Consider the following 15564-nt stretch of genomic DNA (forward strand, 5'->3'; position numbering starts at 1 on the left):
GAAACCACCATTCGTATTTTGTATTCTTGATTATGTATTAATTGATCCTGGTCCAATTATTAAGTATCGTTATAGCCATATATGAAAAGATTTGTGCTTAATTAGGAATCCCAATGAGCCAAGGAAAACCAATGCCAATCGAATCGAGTAGAGATAATAACTAGGTCTGTGCATATCAGTCAAAATGAAAATATGCACTAGGAAAACAATTTATTACACGAATTATAGAGGATAGAAGAATAATGGAGAGTAAAAATTAACACAAACCAATTAATGGTGAGGCGGAAATACATAATATTATGTCATATGGAGACGTTAAATTTTCCTCATATTACTAGTAGGTATATTAAAACAAAATAGTAGAAGTGCGACATCTTTATAAAACAATACAATGAAACCGAGTTTTCAAAATATTCAATCATCAATAATATGTAATTATTGTTGATTGTTTTTACTGCAAAATGAGTGTAAAATAACGCACTATTAAAATGTATTAGTAAATATTTCAGTTATGAAAATTCTAAATGAATTTCTCCAAAAATGTAACGTAAATGTCTAGTGTATAGTGTAACAAAAATGTAATTCTGTATTATTAATAATGTAACTATTTATGCCTATAGTTAAAAAAATGTATGTATACTTTTGTAAACCATTGTAAAGCAGAATAGCCTTTCATTCAGAGAAGAGCTCAATTGCTTCCAAATAAAGAAAAAAAATGTATTAGTTGTTCAAGCATTATCAAAAAAAAATTTGGAGGGATGGATTGATGTTCTGACGCATTCACATATAGCATACCTTGGACTTCCAACTGTCCCAATTTCATTTGAAATAGTTAGGTAGGTACAATAACGATTGACACCATTGGAAAAAAGAGGCTGCGTGCCATGTAGATTAAACATTTATTTATGTATATTTTTTTTAGAATTATTAACAACGTCCCTGCTTTTTCGTACAAGTTGGTTGTTAGTAATTTCGAACAATCACAAACACCCAGGCTTTGAGAAAAACAAATTAATATTGTGTCCTCACCGGGTCAAACCCAGAACTCTCGGGTGGAAGGCCAGCGCCTTTCGCACTACATCATGAGAGCCTTATAAATATTGATAATTGCTGATTGAAAATTTAGAGATATTTTACATCATAGGTATTATGATAAAATTATATGTGTGGGTATTTATATTATATTTTATTATATATTGATATTTAAATTATATTGTGTGGGTAGGTAATTAAATCACGATATGAATAATATGATTGACGGTCCTAAAATATAATCAAAAAAAATTGGGATGGCCATTAACTCTGGCTAGGGGCGATATTTTCTTTAGTGGTGCCATAGAGCAGTCACGTCTTGAAGGCTAGGTAGGTAATCCACTGTTTAGGTGTTCCATACGTTAAGGGGGGACATGCTCGTCGAAGGTCAAAATTGAGTTTTTATTGTATTTTCAAACCATGATCCTGGACACTCCTTAAACGTTGTAGATAATCTATTTATATAATTTTGAAGCCTTATTATCCTTTATAGTTATTTTAAACATTTGATGACTGCATGAAGTATTTTTGTTACATAAAATAGTATTCTTTTAAACCTCTCGCTCTAATGTTTTAGAATATAGTCATATTTCGGTACAGAACTGTGCAGTGGTGTTAAAATTTTTTACATTTATTAATTTTTAAACGCATTTATAAAACCATTAGTATAATTTATTACGAGATAATTTTTGTAAAATATTCACGATAAAAAATTATTTTGATAATCTCTGTGATCCCAAATTTGACAAGAATTAGGCATTTTATTATTCAAAAAATCGGCAAGACTAACACATTTGAAGACGATTCTAAAGATACTTATTATAAGCTATGTCTTTGACCATTCAAGTGTGATAAAAATCTTATGAATAATGATTGCTTTATAATAATTATTGACCTAAGAATACGGTAGTGTTTTTTTGAAATACGCCATTTCTTTTGTCATTCGCTAGTGGTTAAGCTACAACATACGGCCATAGCCATAAAATGACAAACTATAATTAAAGTAGGAAGTAAAATTATGTTAACGCGCGTGTTTGAACATGTACCTAACCATTTTTTTTAAATTTTTTTTTTAAACGGTACATGTTCAAACACGCGCGTCAATATCATTTTACTTCCTACTTCAATTATAGTTTGTTAATTTATGGCTACGGCTGTATGTTGTAGCTTAACCACTGGGGAATGACAAAAGAAATGGCGTATTTCAAAAAAACACTACCTTATTCTTAGGTCAATAATTATTATAAAGCAATCATTATTCATAAGATTTTTATCACACTTGAATGGTCAAAGACATAGTTTATAATAAATATCTTTAGAATCATCTTGAAATGTGTTAATCTTGCCGATTTTTTGAATAATATAATGCCTAATTCTTGTCAAATTTGGGATCACAGAGATTATCAATATAATTTTTTATCGTGAATATTTTACAAAAATTATCTCGTAATAAATTATGCTAATGGTTTTATAAATGCGTTTAAAAATTAATACATGTAAAAAATCTTAACACCACTGCACAGTTATGTACCGAAATATGACTATATTCTAAAACATTAGAGCGAGAGGTTTAAAAGAATACTATTTTATGTAACAAAAATACTTCATGCAGTCATCAAATGTTTAAAATAACTATAAAGGATAATAAGGCTTCAAAATTATATAAATAGATCATCTACAACGTTTAAGGAGTGTCCAGGATCATGGTTTGAATATACAATAAAAACTCAATTTTGACCTTCGACGAGCATGTCCCCCCTTAAGGAGCGGCAAACAGACAATGAATAAAAAGAGGATAATATAATTTTTCGAAGAACTATTTCGTGGGAAAAATAATTCGCCTGCGATATATTTATATTATTTGATTTGTCCTACAAAGGCCTATAATATAGTATAGGCTGTTCGGACTTCAGATGTGCCCCAAATTTGTTTACCCTTACAAGCAAGGCTGAATTTACCAAAGGGATACAGGTCCGGGACCCTAATTTAGTAGGTCTCTGGAACCAGAAAAATAATTTAAAATCACAAAACCTTGCAGCAAAGGAATACGCAAATGTACAAGCTTCTAGAATTTTGAAGATATGAGCCCAATTATAAGAACATTGATGACAAATAAGTGATTTTGCAAAAAATGAGTAGGTATTTAAAAAAAACTACATTTAATATGGTATTGAGGGGGGGGGGGGTAATGTGTAGGCGCAGGGCCCCTTCAAGTGTAAATGAAACCCTGATTACTAGGCATATCGCCCTTATGATATCCGAAAAATATCTAACCCAATTTGATATTTTTTGAATATTCAGCGCTCCGGCTCGTAAGATTTTCTATTTCGAGCACTGGGTACTCGGCAATGTATAATATAGTGTCATTCAAGGTATAATACCTACAACGAAGTATAATACAAAGCCTACAGCTATTTGTGTATATAATACCTACAGTGTAGTTAGGTTTTGCTTTGTTTCTGCCTCTAAAGACCACCACCACAAAAACTATTGGATATCATTTCCCTTTTCTTTACTGACTATTTCAAGATTAACCAAGCAACTGACACATTAATTTCAGTGAACTCCCGATACCTTAAAGAAGATTTGGAACCAGATGCGGTATAACGCAAGGAGGTCGGATATAACTGAAAGAGCTAGTACTATGAGGACTGGAGGTGGACCGCCTATACGGGTAAAAGTTGTTAGTTACCCGGTGGCGTTTGCGTCTGTGGCTGATGAATGCCGTATTGAGTGGGACAACAGCCTGGACGCAGACGGATCGTTCATGGCGAATAGGGCAAGAGAACGCTCACTTCTCAACCAGACTATACAATCTAATACTACTACACAAACCACCCAACACACATTCAATATCACCCCACACATGTCATCTCAAACACTTTCATTAGAATCATCGACAACGCATATGTCAAATCTTCCACCATTATATACAAGTACACCAACACCACATACATCATTCAGATCTCTATCACAACCTACACATCTATCCCCAGCTCTCTTGCCGTATTCGCCTGTGCCTCCATCTCCACCGACACCGTCGCCTCTACCTCCAGCCCCACCGTTGCCTCCACCGCAGCCTGTGTCACAATCTTCCCCCCTGCCTGTGCCTCAATCATCATCACAAGCGGGATTACGGGCGCAGCGGCGAAGGACCCCTATCCAGCATATGCAAGAGTCAAATGATGCAGTGGTATGATCAAGGCCTGAACAAAAACGATGCATGAGTGCGAGTGAGAAAGTAATCGGCACCCTTATAATCTCTGCGACACGCGCTAGAGTAAGATAAAAGGTTTACTTATTTTTGAGTCAGTTTCCAAAAGTATCGCTGGCAAATCGTGGTGAATTGCTTCACGTAGCATCGATAATCTGCGAGTTCGTGTTGCTAAATTTGCTATTTTTTGTGTTAAACATAAAGTCGGTGGTATATATTTTTAGTTAATTAAGTAGGAAAGGTGGTTCTGCGTGTTGTATTAAAATATGGTAGCCGTACTGATAAGCAAGAAGATGGTATTACGTTTCATAGGTAAGTTGATACATGTTCGTGACAATTTATTTGTATATTATTATTTATTTTAATATCAGTGACCTAGTGTTTCTTTAAAATAACTTAAATTATGGATATATTTACCTAATTGGTTGCATTTTGACGGCTTAAAAATACTATATAACGTAAAAAAATAGAAAATTATATTTTAATTCTGAGCGTCTAGTGCGAGCACTAGCGAAATGGTCTATGGTCTCGAACATTTGTAGGTGAATGCGTTCACTCGCCCACAAACCAAACGCACGGCACGTAGCTTCATTTAGCAATGCAACGGGTGGCGTCTAGATGTATCTATAGTCTATGGGTATGATTCATTTTTATAGTATTTTATTTACACCGGCTTCTCTAGATTATTTTAAAATTTTACACTCATTTTTGGCATGTCAAATGATATCTGCCCGTCACAGAATATCCATTGTATATTCAGTGGAGGACCATAATAATAAATGATCTTGTGTCAAAAAATATTTAGATTTGAGCAAGAAAATGATACAAGCATGCTAAATATTATAATACCAACCAGTCAAATGTATACTTCGTTCAAAGCAATATTGATAAACATTCTTTGTTTCAGATTGACACACAAACACTCCAACGGCAGGTGATACAAGAGCTCTCATCATATCTTGCGTATATATTGCAAACTGCGTATACATATTCTGCATATGCATGCCAAACGAATTCAAGTTATTAATATCCATATTAAGATAATCTTTGAAATGAGTTTGTGCATAATTATGTACTGTTTTAAAGGCACGCGATTTTATTTTGACAGCAGCTGTCAGTGGTTATATAGAAGGGGGCGAGTTCATAAAAAAGTAGTCTATGGTTAAGGATTCCTTAACTCTATAATCTATAGTTACCAGATGGATTTCGGTTACTTACCAATTTTACTGTAAGTACGAATTGAGCATTACGCCCTTAGAGCCAGGAAACGTAATTTAAGTTTTATTTTGACTATTTTGTTACATATCTTTTTTGTTAGGATATTTTCCAATGTGATCAGTGCTCGAAATCGCACTGGAGCGCTGTTCCGGTTCATAACACAATTATTTCTATAAAATACCCATATAAATAGCTTGATATTTTCGAAAAATTATCGAGCGCTCCGGTTCGTAAAGTTTTCCATTTCAAGCACTGAATGTGATATTTTGTCAAACATAACATGCCTTAAATAAACACTGATTGATCATAGACGATAGAATCGTAAGTAACATGTTAAGAAAATGTATTTGAGCTAAAACGTCTCTTGTGCATATAGGATAAGTTGGCTATAAAGGAAATGTCAGTAGGTACCTACTGTTAAGACGTCATCATGGTTTTGGTTAATTTTGGTTATTATTGCGAATACAAGCATACAAGGGAATCAGTGTCACTGAAGGATATAGATAATGTAGATATTCAAACCGAGCTTAACTCAATTTAGACAAAATTGCACTTTGATCAAGTTCGATATGACGTTCATAATATACGCATGTGGTCAACGTTTATCGGAAGACCACATCCTTGGAATTATCTTACCACCAGCTGTATTAAACAATAAGTTATATAACTTAAAACTCATTGACTTATCAATTATATTAATGCTGACGTACTTATATTATTTTGGATATATTAAAATAAATATGATCGGCGAGAATTACGTCTTCCAGAATCTCGATCAGTATTTCTCAGCTTTTTTTTAAATTTTCGTTCCAATATTCTATACTAAGTGATCTCCAGTAATTCCCTCCTTTTTAATTTGGTTTTTATTTTCATAACAATATCATCATCATCATAATCATCAGCCGGGGTCGATCCAATGCTAGATGAGTGTCTCCTCTAGCTCTCTCCATTCTTCTCGGTCCCTAGTTCTTTGCTGCCACGTACATCCCACTGGACTTTATGAGCTTGTCTCTCCAGCGGATTTTAGAGAGTCCCTGTGGGCGTTTAGTGCTCGTTGGGTACCACGGTAAAAGCCTCCCCCAAACCAAAGCGAATATTCGCGGCGAATATTCGCAGCGAATTATTCGCCAATCAAGCTCGTATTGGCTTACGGGACAGAGCACGCTTGCGCGACCGCCTTGCGTCTTGAGTGCGAATTTGCAGCGAATATTCGCTGCGATTTTCGGGAACTCTGTCGACAGCGAATTTATTCGCGGCGGACAATTTCGCCAAGGGAATTAGTAAAATCAAAATGGCGAAAACATTGAGCAGCTGATCGAGTTGGTCCGGAAATATCCAATCCTTTATGATTTCTCTGACAGTGACTACAAAACATAAGAAAGAAAGATAAGATATGGGATGAAATTGGCAGGGAAATTGTTGTAAATGGTATGAAGGTCGTCATAATAATATTATGTAGGTATCTTTGTCTAACCAAAGTATGTAAAGTTTTTTGACAGGATGAATACGCTATTATAAATAAATAACTTTAATCTAAGGTCCCGATATTTAAAAAATACAAATTATTAATTTGCGTAAAGCCTCCCCCAAACCAAAGCGAATATTCGCAGCGAATTCGCAACGCCCTCGCTATCGCTGTCGCTACCGCTTGGATTTGATGCGAATTTCGCGTTTGGCCCCACACCAAAGCGTCAGCGACGCAGCCATAGACTAAATAATTTTATTTACGCGCCAGATTTAAAATTGTAAATATTATTAATATTTTACGCCAATTATTCTATAATTTTTATGAATTAAATATAAAAAATACACGTACACTATAGCGCTTTCAGAATTGCTACAACTTTTACCCACTTTGCGTAAAGTGTATTTTAATTATCTGAAACAAGGTGGCAGCATTGGATGCAGCCATAGACTAAATACATATACGAATGTCAAAGTGACAGTTGTGTGTTGACAAAATGTACACGTCTTCTGAATGCTTATTACACGCTGAAGATATAATGAGATGGCGTGCGACAAATTACATCGACATTTAATATAACCTTACTTTATGACAGGGCAAGATTGCCATGGCTCATAGGTAAGATAGATTTACTCAGTTTCATAACTGCACATATTATAAATAAGCATTTACCATGAAGGGTTAACAGGATTTGAAGGTAATATGCTATTGAAATAACATGTCTCCGTTATTTGAATTGTAGGTTTTGACTATTTTGCGTTTCTACGCAGAGGGAGCGTACCAAAAACGGGTAGGCCAAGTCTTCTGCGCAATGAGCCAGGCATCAGTAAGCAGATGCATAGGAAACGTGTCCGATGCTATAATAGCAGTGCTTAGTAATACTTACATACAGTCGCCATACAGCGCTGACAGTCTTTAGTGTTGTGTTGATACCCTCTGATCAATTTATACAATATTACAATGTACATGTCATGTAACTAGAGTAACTGCGCATAGACACAACAAGTAAATTACCTACTCAATAAGAATTTAACGGGAATATTATTTTGTGTCGGTAAAAATATTTTTTAATTTCAGACTTCAAGAAAGGGCAGGTTTCCCGAAAATCATTGGGTGCATTAACTGCACCCATGTGCGAATATACCCGTCATACTTGGAGACTTTCAAAAATGAGCGCAGAAAATTTTCTGTAAATGTGAAATTCGTAATAAAATCTATGTTGTTTCTGATACATTCATATTCATTACGTATAATATCATAACATGACATTTATTTTTATGCAGGTATCTGACATGTCTGACATGGACATTCTGGCGGTGAGTGCCAGATTTCCTTTGAGTGTTTATGACCAATTCATATTTAGTGGATCGTTGGTAAAAACTGAAATGAAACATCTACAGAACGACAAGAATTGGGAATTGTGTTTTATTAGGGAAGTATGTTAAACTTTACTTTACTATGGCAGTACCAGTAACAAATATTTTTGTTTGGTTTATATTCATCCGTATTTTGTACAGGTACTTCAAAGGAATCAAAATTTTGCATAGGTATGAATATGATATTTAATGAAACAGTTTTTTAATTATTTAAATCCTGATTTCTAATATTTTTACAACTTTCAGTCGAAAACATATTCAAATTAACAGACTGTGTATATTGAAATCATTCTAGTGCCACCATAGGCCAGCCAGACTCACTACACGGCTGCCCGCTGTTTGACCAGGGATGTGATTGAGTGTTTTTGGATAATGGACCACACCAGATCGCATAGCTACAGCAACAAGTGCAAGACCAACCGTGGCTATACATACAGTATACATGTATATATTAAATATAATTTATGTATATTTATTTATGGCTTATACACCGAAACAAAATATGTCACTTAACTGTACTTGAATATTTTTGCAGGATCATTCAATAAAAAATACTTGGTTTAGGTTAAGAAAGTTTTAATAATCATTTTTGCACAGAATACAAGAAAAATATTTATATAATTATTAGAATTACAATGAGCTTTAAAAGTAACACGATATTGTAATAAAATGGACAAATATGAAAAAAAATAACAATAAATTGTATATAGATAGGTAGACAGGGTTCAGATGATTCTGGCAGTGCAGGCGACTCATTTAGGTGTCAGTATTGTTACTTTCAAATGACAATAACACCGTTCCAATGTGATTCGGTCGTGCCAGAAGACTCTGTCCTTCCTCTATTTAGTAACCAGGTGTTTTACAACTTTAAATGAAAATTAAGTGGGTATATAGATAGTATATTTTTTCTAGTATAATATTATTTAATTAGGTGACTTTTTATTTCTTTATTACTTGAAATGGTGTTTATATGGTAGATGGATTATAATGGTTTTGAAATATAGTTATTTTTGTTAATTCTACTTTAACTGAGTCATTTACCTTGACAGCTGTTTCGGCACATAAACTCATTTTCGGAACATTCAACAATAATTTGTGATTATAAAAGAGCTACAGGTCACGTAGCAAATTAAATACGCTTAGTTAAATAATAAATACATACCAAATATTTTACAAAATACACCACATACATCCATCGAATATGGTATATAAAATACAGATTCAAGTATCAAATAATTCTTGGATAAATAGATGTTTATGTAAGTATATGTTTTTTTAAATACTTACATGATACTGTGTTGTATAACATTTAAATTTATATTTTTGATTTTGATTTACATACTTAAATGTACCTACATAAATTTGTAATGTACAGTAGGTACTTAATTACATTTTTAACATTAGGAAATTACCATTATTCGATTCTATCCACCCGCCATGTCTATAATCACCCCAACGCTGGATAGAAAGAGACATCACACAAAATTGGCTGTTTGATAATAAATGGTAGTTGAAAAATATTTTAGAGTATGATTATGTCCATAGAAACAGGTTTTAAGTCATTCATATTTGTCCGAATAATGTGTAGCAGAAAAATAGAAATTTTAAAAAGGGTCTATTCAGTATTCACCCCATTCTACGGCAAACATTTTTCTTAATAAAAATAGGTACATCAATAGAGGAATCATAAAATGGACCTTGGCCCTCGCCCACGCCTTATTCATCCTTGTATATTATATTATCACACTTAATGTTTTGGAAAATTCATTAACATTGTGCACAAATGCCACTTTTGTTGATTGACACTTCACTTAGTTGATCTCTTTGTTCACGTGAAGTACAATAAAAGTATGTAGCAGCGAAGAACTAGAGACCGAAAATAGTAGAAGGAGCTAGAAGAGGCTTTCATCTAGCAGTGGAATGACCCCGACTGATGTTGATGATGAAATATTATTTTATTCCTGTTAATGCCGGGGGTTTCATTTTTAATTTCTTCTGGTGCTTTGTACCTACGTTGAAAGGTTGAAGATCTTTGCTAAAATTAAATTCATCACAAAGCATTAGTATATCTCCAACATCGTTCAGGTAGGTATCCATGATGATAATATAATATTATGTACTTAGAGGAGGTACCTGACCTTTATATTTACATGCACATAAAATTATTAATCTTATTGCCTAATGCAGACCAAGATATACCTACCTACATAATATTACATGAACAGAAGTTTAAGAACATCTCAATTAAGTTTAAAATGTTTGTAGGTAGGTATACAAATTAATGTGAAACAGAAAACATTGGTTATGTTAGGTAGGTACATGGAACATGTAGATATTATCTTGGTTCGCGGTCGGCACTGGGCAAAACCAGTTTATTAGCTCAATATACCTATACATAATGAAGGAAATATATACCTAGTAGGTATATAGGTACATAATATCGTTTTTGTGATTGAGGTCTCTTGAGATCAAAAAACAAACAACCTAGGTACCTATGTCCTACTGTAAATAACCCGATAGTAAGTAGTATGTAAGGTTTTTGGTCTAAAACCTTACAAAATACCACAATGACGACATGGAGTACCTACTTATCTACCTATATGTATATTATATCTTTAGCTACAATAGAAATGCTATGCTGCATAATGTTAGATGCAAAAAAATAATCTTAAAGACTACCTATCTAACCTAAAAAAATATTATCAACGAATATAAAATGGGTATTTACGTGACCGATACCGAATATGATTGAAGTAGGTATTGTAAATGATACCTAATTATAACATTATTGATATGACTGCTCGAAAGTCGAAACCAAAACGTCAAACGATCGCAATAAGTTAGAACTTATCTATGGTTAGAACTGTCAGTGCCCTAACAATCAAAGTTATAAAGTTTCTGTTATTAAAGGCTGTGCATGACGCAAATTAATAATATGTATTTTTTAAATATCGTGACCTTAGATTAAAGTTATTTATTTATAATAGCGTATTCATCCTGTCAAAAAACTTTACATACTTTGGTTAGACAAAGATAAAAGATATTATTATGACGACCTTCATACCATTTTCAACAATTTCCCTGCCAATTTCATCCCATATCTTATCTTTCTTTCTCATGTTTTGTAGTCACTGTCAGAGAAATTATAAAGGATTGGATATTTCCGGACCAACTCGATCAGCTGCTCAATGTCTTCGCCATTTTGATTTTACTAATTCCCTTGGCGAAATTGTCCGCCGCGAATAAATTCGCTGTCGACAGAGTTCCCGAAAATCGCAGCGAATATTCGCTGCAAATTCGCACTCAAGACGCAAGGCGGTCGCGCAAGCGTGCTCTGTCCCGTAAGCCAATACGAGCTTGATTGGCGAATAATTCGCTGCGAATATTCGCCGCGAATATTCGCTTTGGTTTGGGGGAGGCTTAAGGGGGAAGGTGTTCCATGTCAGCTATTTTCTGGTATTTTCAGAGGTTAAGCCTGAATAGTACGTAAGATTTGTAGAAAAACTATTTATATCATTATGAAGCTTATTCATCGTCAAATATTTATGTAAAACATTTGATAACTACATAAAGTATTTTTATGACGTAAAATAATATTCTTTGAAACCGTGAAACGTGATAATTGAGAACGAAGCCATATTTTTGTGACATTAATAGGCTGTGATGATGACAAATTTTTCCCTTAATTATTATCTCAAACGATTTATTATAGATAGTTGTAATGTTATAAAACATAATGTAGTAAAATATATTCAGTATAATTATAATATTTGCAGTTTCTATTGGTTCTAAATCTAATGGAAGCGAGTGGACATTTTGTTATTTAAATATGCTACAATTATAGACATACGAAATAATATAAAGCTACGTATCAGAAGGTTTATCATTAATCATTGAATAAATGATGAAATATCTTGTTAGTTATAAATTTGTAATACTAAATAGAGACCTTTTTAAAACAACTGTTTCCACGAAATATTCGACCATCTTGATATCCGCCAGACCCACCTGCGAATTGGTGTATGATGTATGGAATCTTTAGCTGGTATTATTTTAACTTTATATGACCAAAAAAATACGCCAACACACAAGTATTGTACAAAAATATGTTTATAAAAGTGAATGCTACAAATTGAACACAAAAATAGGCGAAACAAACACAAATTCGAACATATTATTCAAAAGGAAAACATATTTTGACATTTGAGGACAAAACAAAAAAAAATCTGAAGAAATTTGTATTTGCGTCAATTCTACGTTATGTCATACTAAATCATACATTATAATTTTTAACACTGTTGCAATCTATTTTGCCTAATATTGCAACATAGCAATCAGTTTTCTGTCCCTTTCTATAACTATCTCCCTCTACATTCAAAATAATTATGATTGTAGTAGGTATGTATTTTATAAATTGTGATAGATTTTATTTTATTTCAGTGACATATATCGGGTCGTCCAGTATTGCCATATCTACTAAAATATTATTGAATTGATATTTTAGTAAATAAGAGAATGAAGTTTTTCACCATTTGTATCTACTATTAGTTTTACTATTTTTATTTAATAAATAATACACATGAGGTTTTACGAATTTCACATTTGTTATTAAACATACTTACATAATTTAGAACACCCCAAACACATCGCGAAGTAAAAATATCTATATTTTTTACTTAGCCAAAATTATGAATCAACATAGGTTAGGTACCTACTGATGTTTATATTACAGAAAATTTAACTTTTACTAAATTATGAATTTGCGAGATTATAATAATACAGATGATTTTAAAGAATACTTTCATCAAATAACATAATAATGGATGCCTGTACTTACATAATATTTTCCAATGTAATTTTTTTTTTAAAAACTAACTTTAATTTCGAAAGTTTAGCCTGGCAATACTATGAACGTCATTTATTTCAGCGGGAATGCGAAATTTTCATCCTCGGTTTTTGACATAGGTACCTAACAATATTATCACAATTATTTATATCGATTGTACTTACAAAAAATGCCACGAACTCACTATCCGATGGCTGGAAGTTCCAAAAAAAGACGTAGGAGAAAAGATGGAAATATTAATACATTAAAAACACAAAGGTTTGAAATTATTATTTTATAATTTGACATAATTATACATAGTTGAAAAAACCACATTTCACAGAAAATTTTGGTTCACAATATTTATTTATCTTGCAAAAGGAAGTTTTGCGTATTACTTATTAATACACACAATTAAGTATAATGATCATTTGTACTTATATTATTTTTATATTATGTTTGTGCCATGTCTTATTCGAAATTAGTGTGTCTGTGACAAAAATTATAATCTGGTACAATAATTAATAGCAGCTATACATTTTGTTTTCTGTTAACTATCTACTAAACTAATATTTTTGAATGTATTATAGTATTGATATATTGCCGAAGACTATGCCTGAGCATGGAAATCCTCAAAGCATACTACCTGAACCAGAATTTCATCCCACATTTGAACACGAACACGAAGAATTTATTATAGAAAATGAAATTGAAGATTCAAGCCCTAAATTCCGTGTAGAAGGCCGTAGAATTATAGACTTTTCATATTTTTTCCAACAACTTCAATTAATTAGCCACCATGATTCTCCATTTAATTGTAATTTATCACATTTAGAAATTTTTGGGGAAAATCGGGATAACTTTAGTAGTACATTTTTTATTCAATGTAAACTTTGTGGTAAAAAATTAAAATTATATACCACTGAAATGAACAAAAACAAAATGAATCTGTGTGACGCATTTGTATCCAGTATAATCAGTATCGGCAGTGGATTTTCAAATCTGGAAGAAATGTGTTCAGCAATTGACGTACCATCGATTACAGCAAGAACATACAGAAAGAGTCAACAGAAGGTGTACGAGTGGTTTGAAGAAACCAAAAATAAGAGTATGGAAAACGCTGCGAAAGAAGAGCGACAACTTGCAATCGAAAATGGTGACGTCGATTCTTCTGGTATTCCCATGATATCAGTTGTTGCAGACGGCTGTTGGTCGAAACGTTCATACAGATGCAATTATTCCGCAGCATCTGGCGCTGCCACGATCATTGGTCAAAGAACCGGAAAGATTTTGTACATGTCAGTGAAAAATAAATATTGCGATTTGTGCGCCAAAGCTAAAAATAAAAATATCCCTGCTCAACAACATAAATGCTTTTTAAATTATACCGGTCCGTCAGGTGGAATGGAATCTACAGCAATATTAGAAGGCTTTAAAGAATCTATTAATACACATGGATTGATTTATTCAAAATTGATTGCTGATGGAGATTCCAGCACATACAAAAAAATTCTTGATTGTCACCCTTATCCGAATGTAACTGTCGAGAAAGTTGAATGTAAAAACCATTTAATTAGAAATTATTGTGGCAAAATAGAGGCATTAACCAAAGACACAAGATATCCCTTGAATGTAAGAAAAATCATTGCGTCAAGAAAAAGACGTCTGCGGAAAGCCGTCATAGGTGCAATCAAGTATAGAAAACTACAAGATAGTACTTTCGAAGAAAAGGTTATCGCTCTGAAAAAAGATTTATTTAATGGACCGCACCATGTTTTTGGAGACCATACTTCTTGTCTACCATATTTTTGTACAAATGAACCAAATACAGAGGACATGCTTGATGTAAATTATGTACCAGCATTAAAAGAATGCAGTCTATTTTCTCAATTAATGATATATAATTCTCGTTTGGTGCTAAATTCAAAAAGTTTAATTTATAATTTTTCTACTAATATTTCAGAATCTTTTAATAACATGATTGCAAAATTTGTAGGCGGCAAGAGAATTAACTACTCTCAAAGACAATCGTACATGGGACAATGTGCAGCGGCGGTAATCGCATTTAATACAAATAAGTTACATTGCACAATTCAAAAACAAGTTTATAAAAATAGCCCAAAAGCCTTCATAAATCGCTTAGAATCAAGAAGGTTGAAAATAAATAAAAAAAAAATAGGAAAATCTTGGCGAAAACCAATACATACTGTTCCTTTATCTAATCCAGATTATGGAGAGAGTTGCCAAAAACCTGATATGGACAAAAATCAATATCAATTGTTAAAAGAAACTTTTTTGAAAAAACTCAAACTGACAAACTATGAGAGGAGGGATATAGAAAGACGCACCGTATTACAATCTGAATGTGCAGAATGGCTAGAAAGGCGACGAAACCTTCTTACTGCCTCTGTTTTTGGTAAGGTGTGTAAGCGGC

The 15564-nt window shown here is 33.0% G+C and overlaps 1 protein-coding gene across 3 annotated transcripts; it reads left to right on the top strand.

The window, feature by feature from the left end:
* Positions 1–7308: 7308 nt before the first annotated feature.
* On the top strand, positions 7309–8872 carry LOC147074025 (uncharacterized). Of its 3 annotated transcripts, XM_085944685.1 has the most exons (4): positions 7321–7547; positions 8007–8118; positions 8213–8365; positions 8601–8834. In XM_085944685.1, exons 1-4 carry the CDS (start codon positions 7537–7539, stop codon positions 8646–8648), a joined length of 324 nt encoding a protein of 107 aa, XP_085800811.1. In that variant the 5' UTR covers positions 7321–7536; the 3' UTR covers positions 8649–8834. The 3 variants fall into 3 exon arrangements, 1 of the variants encoding a protein (XP_085800811.1); XR_015070386.1 differs by lacking the exon at positions 8007–8118 and having other exon boundaries at positions 7309–7547; positions 8213–8872; XR_015070387.1 differs by lacking the exon at positions 8007–8118 and having other exon boundaries at positions 7541–7626; positions 8213–8866.
* The last annotated feature ends 6692 nt before the right edge of the window (positions 8873–15564 follow it).

Source organism: Rhyacophila brunnea, unplaced genomic scaffold (genome assembly GCF_057557595.1).
Source record: "Rhyacophila brunnea isolate RB1 unplaced genomic scaffold, BYU_Rbru_1.0 scaffold_17, whole genome shotgun sequence".
Taxonomy (NCBI): domain Eukaryota; kingdom Metazoa; phylum Arthropoda; class Insecta; order Trichoptera; family Rhyacophilidae; genus Rhyacophila; species Rhyacophila brunnea.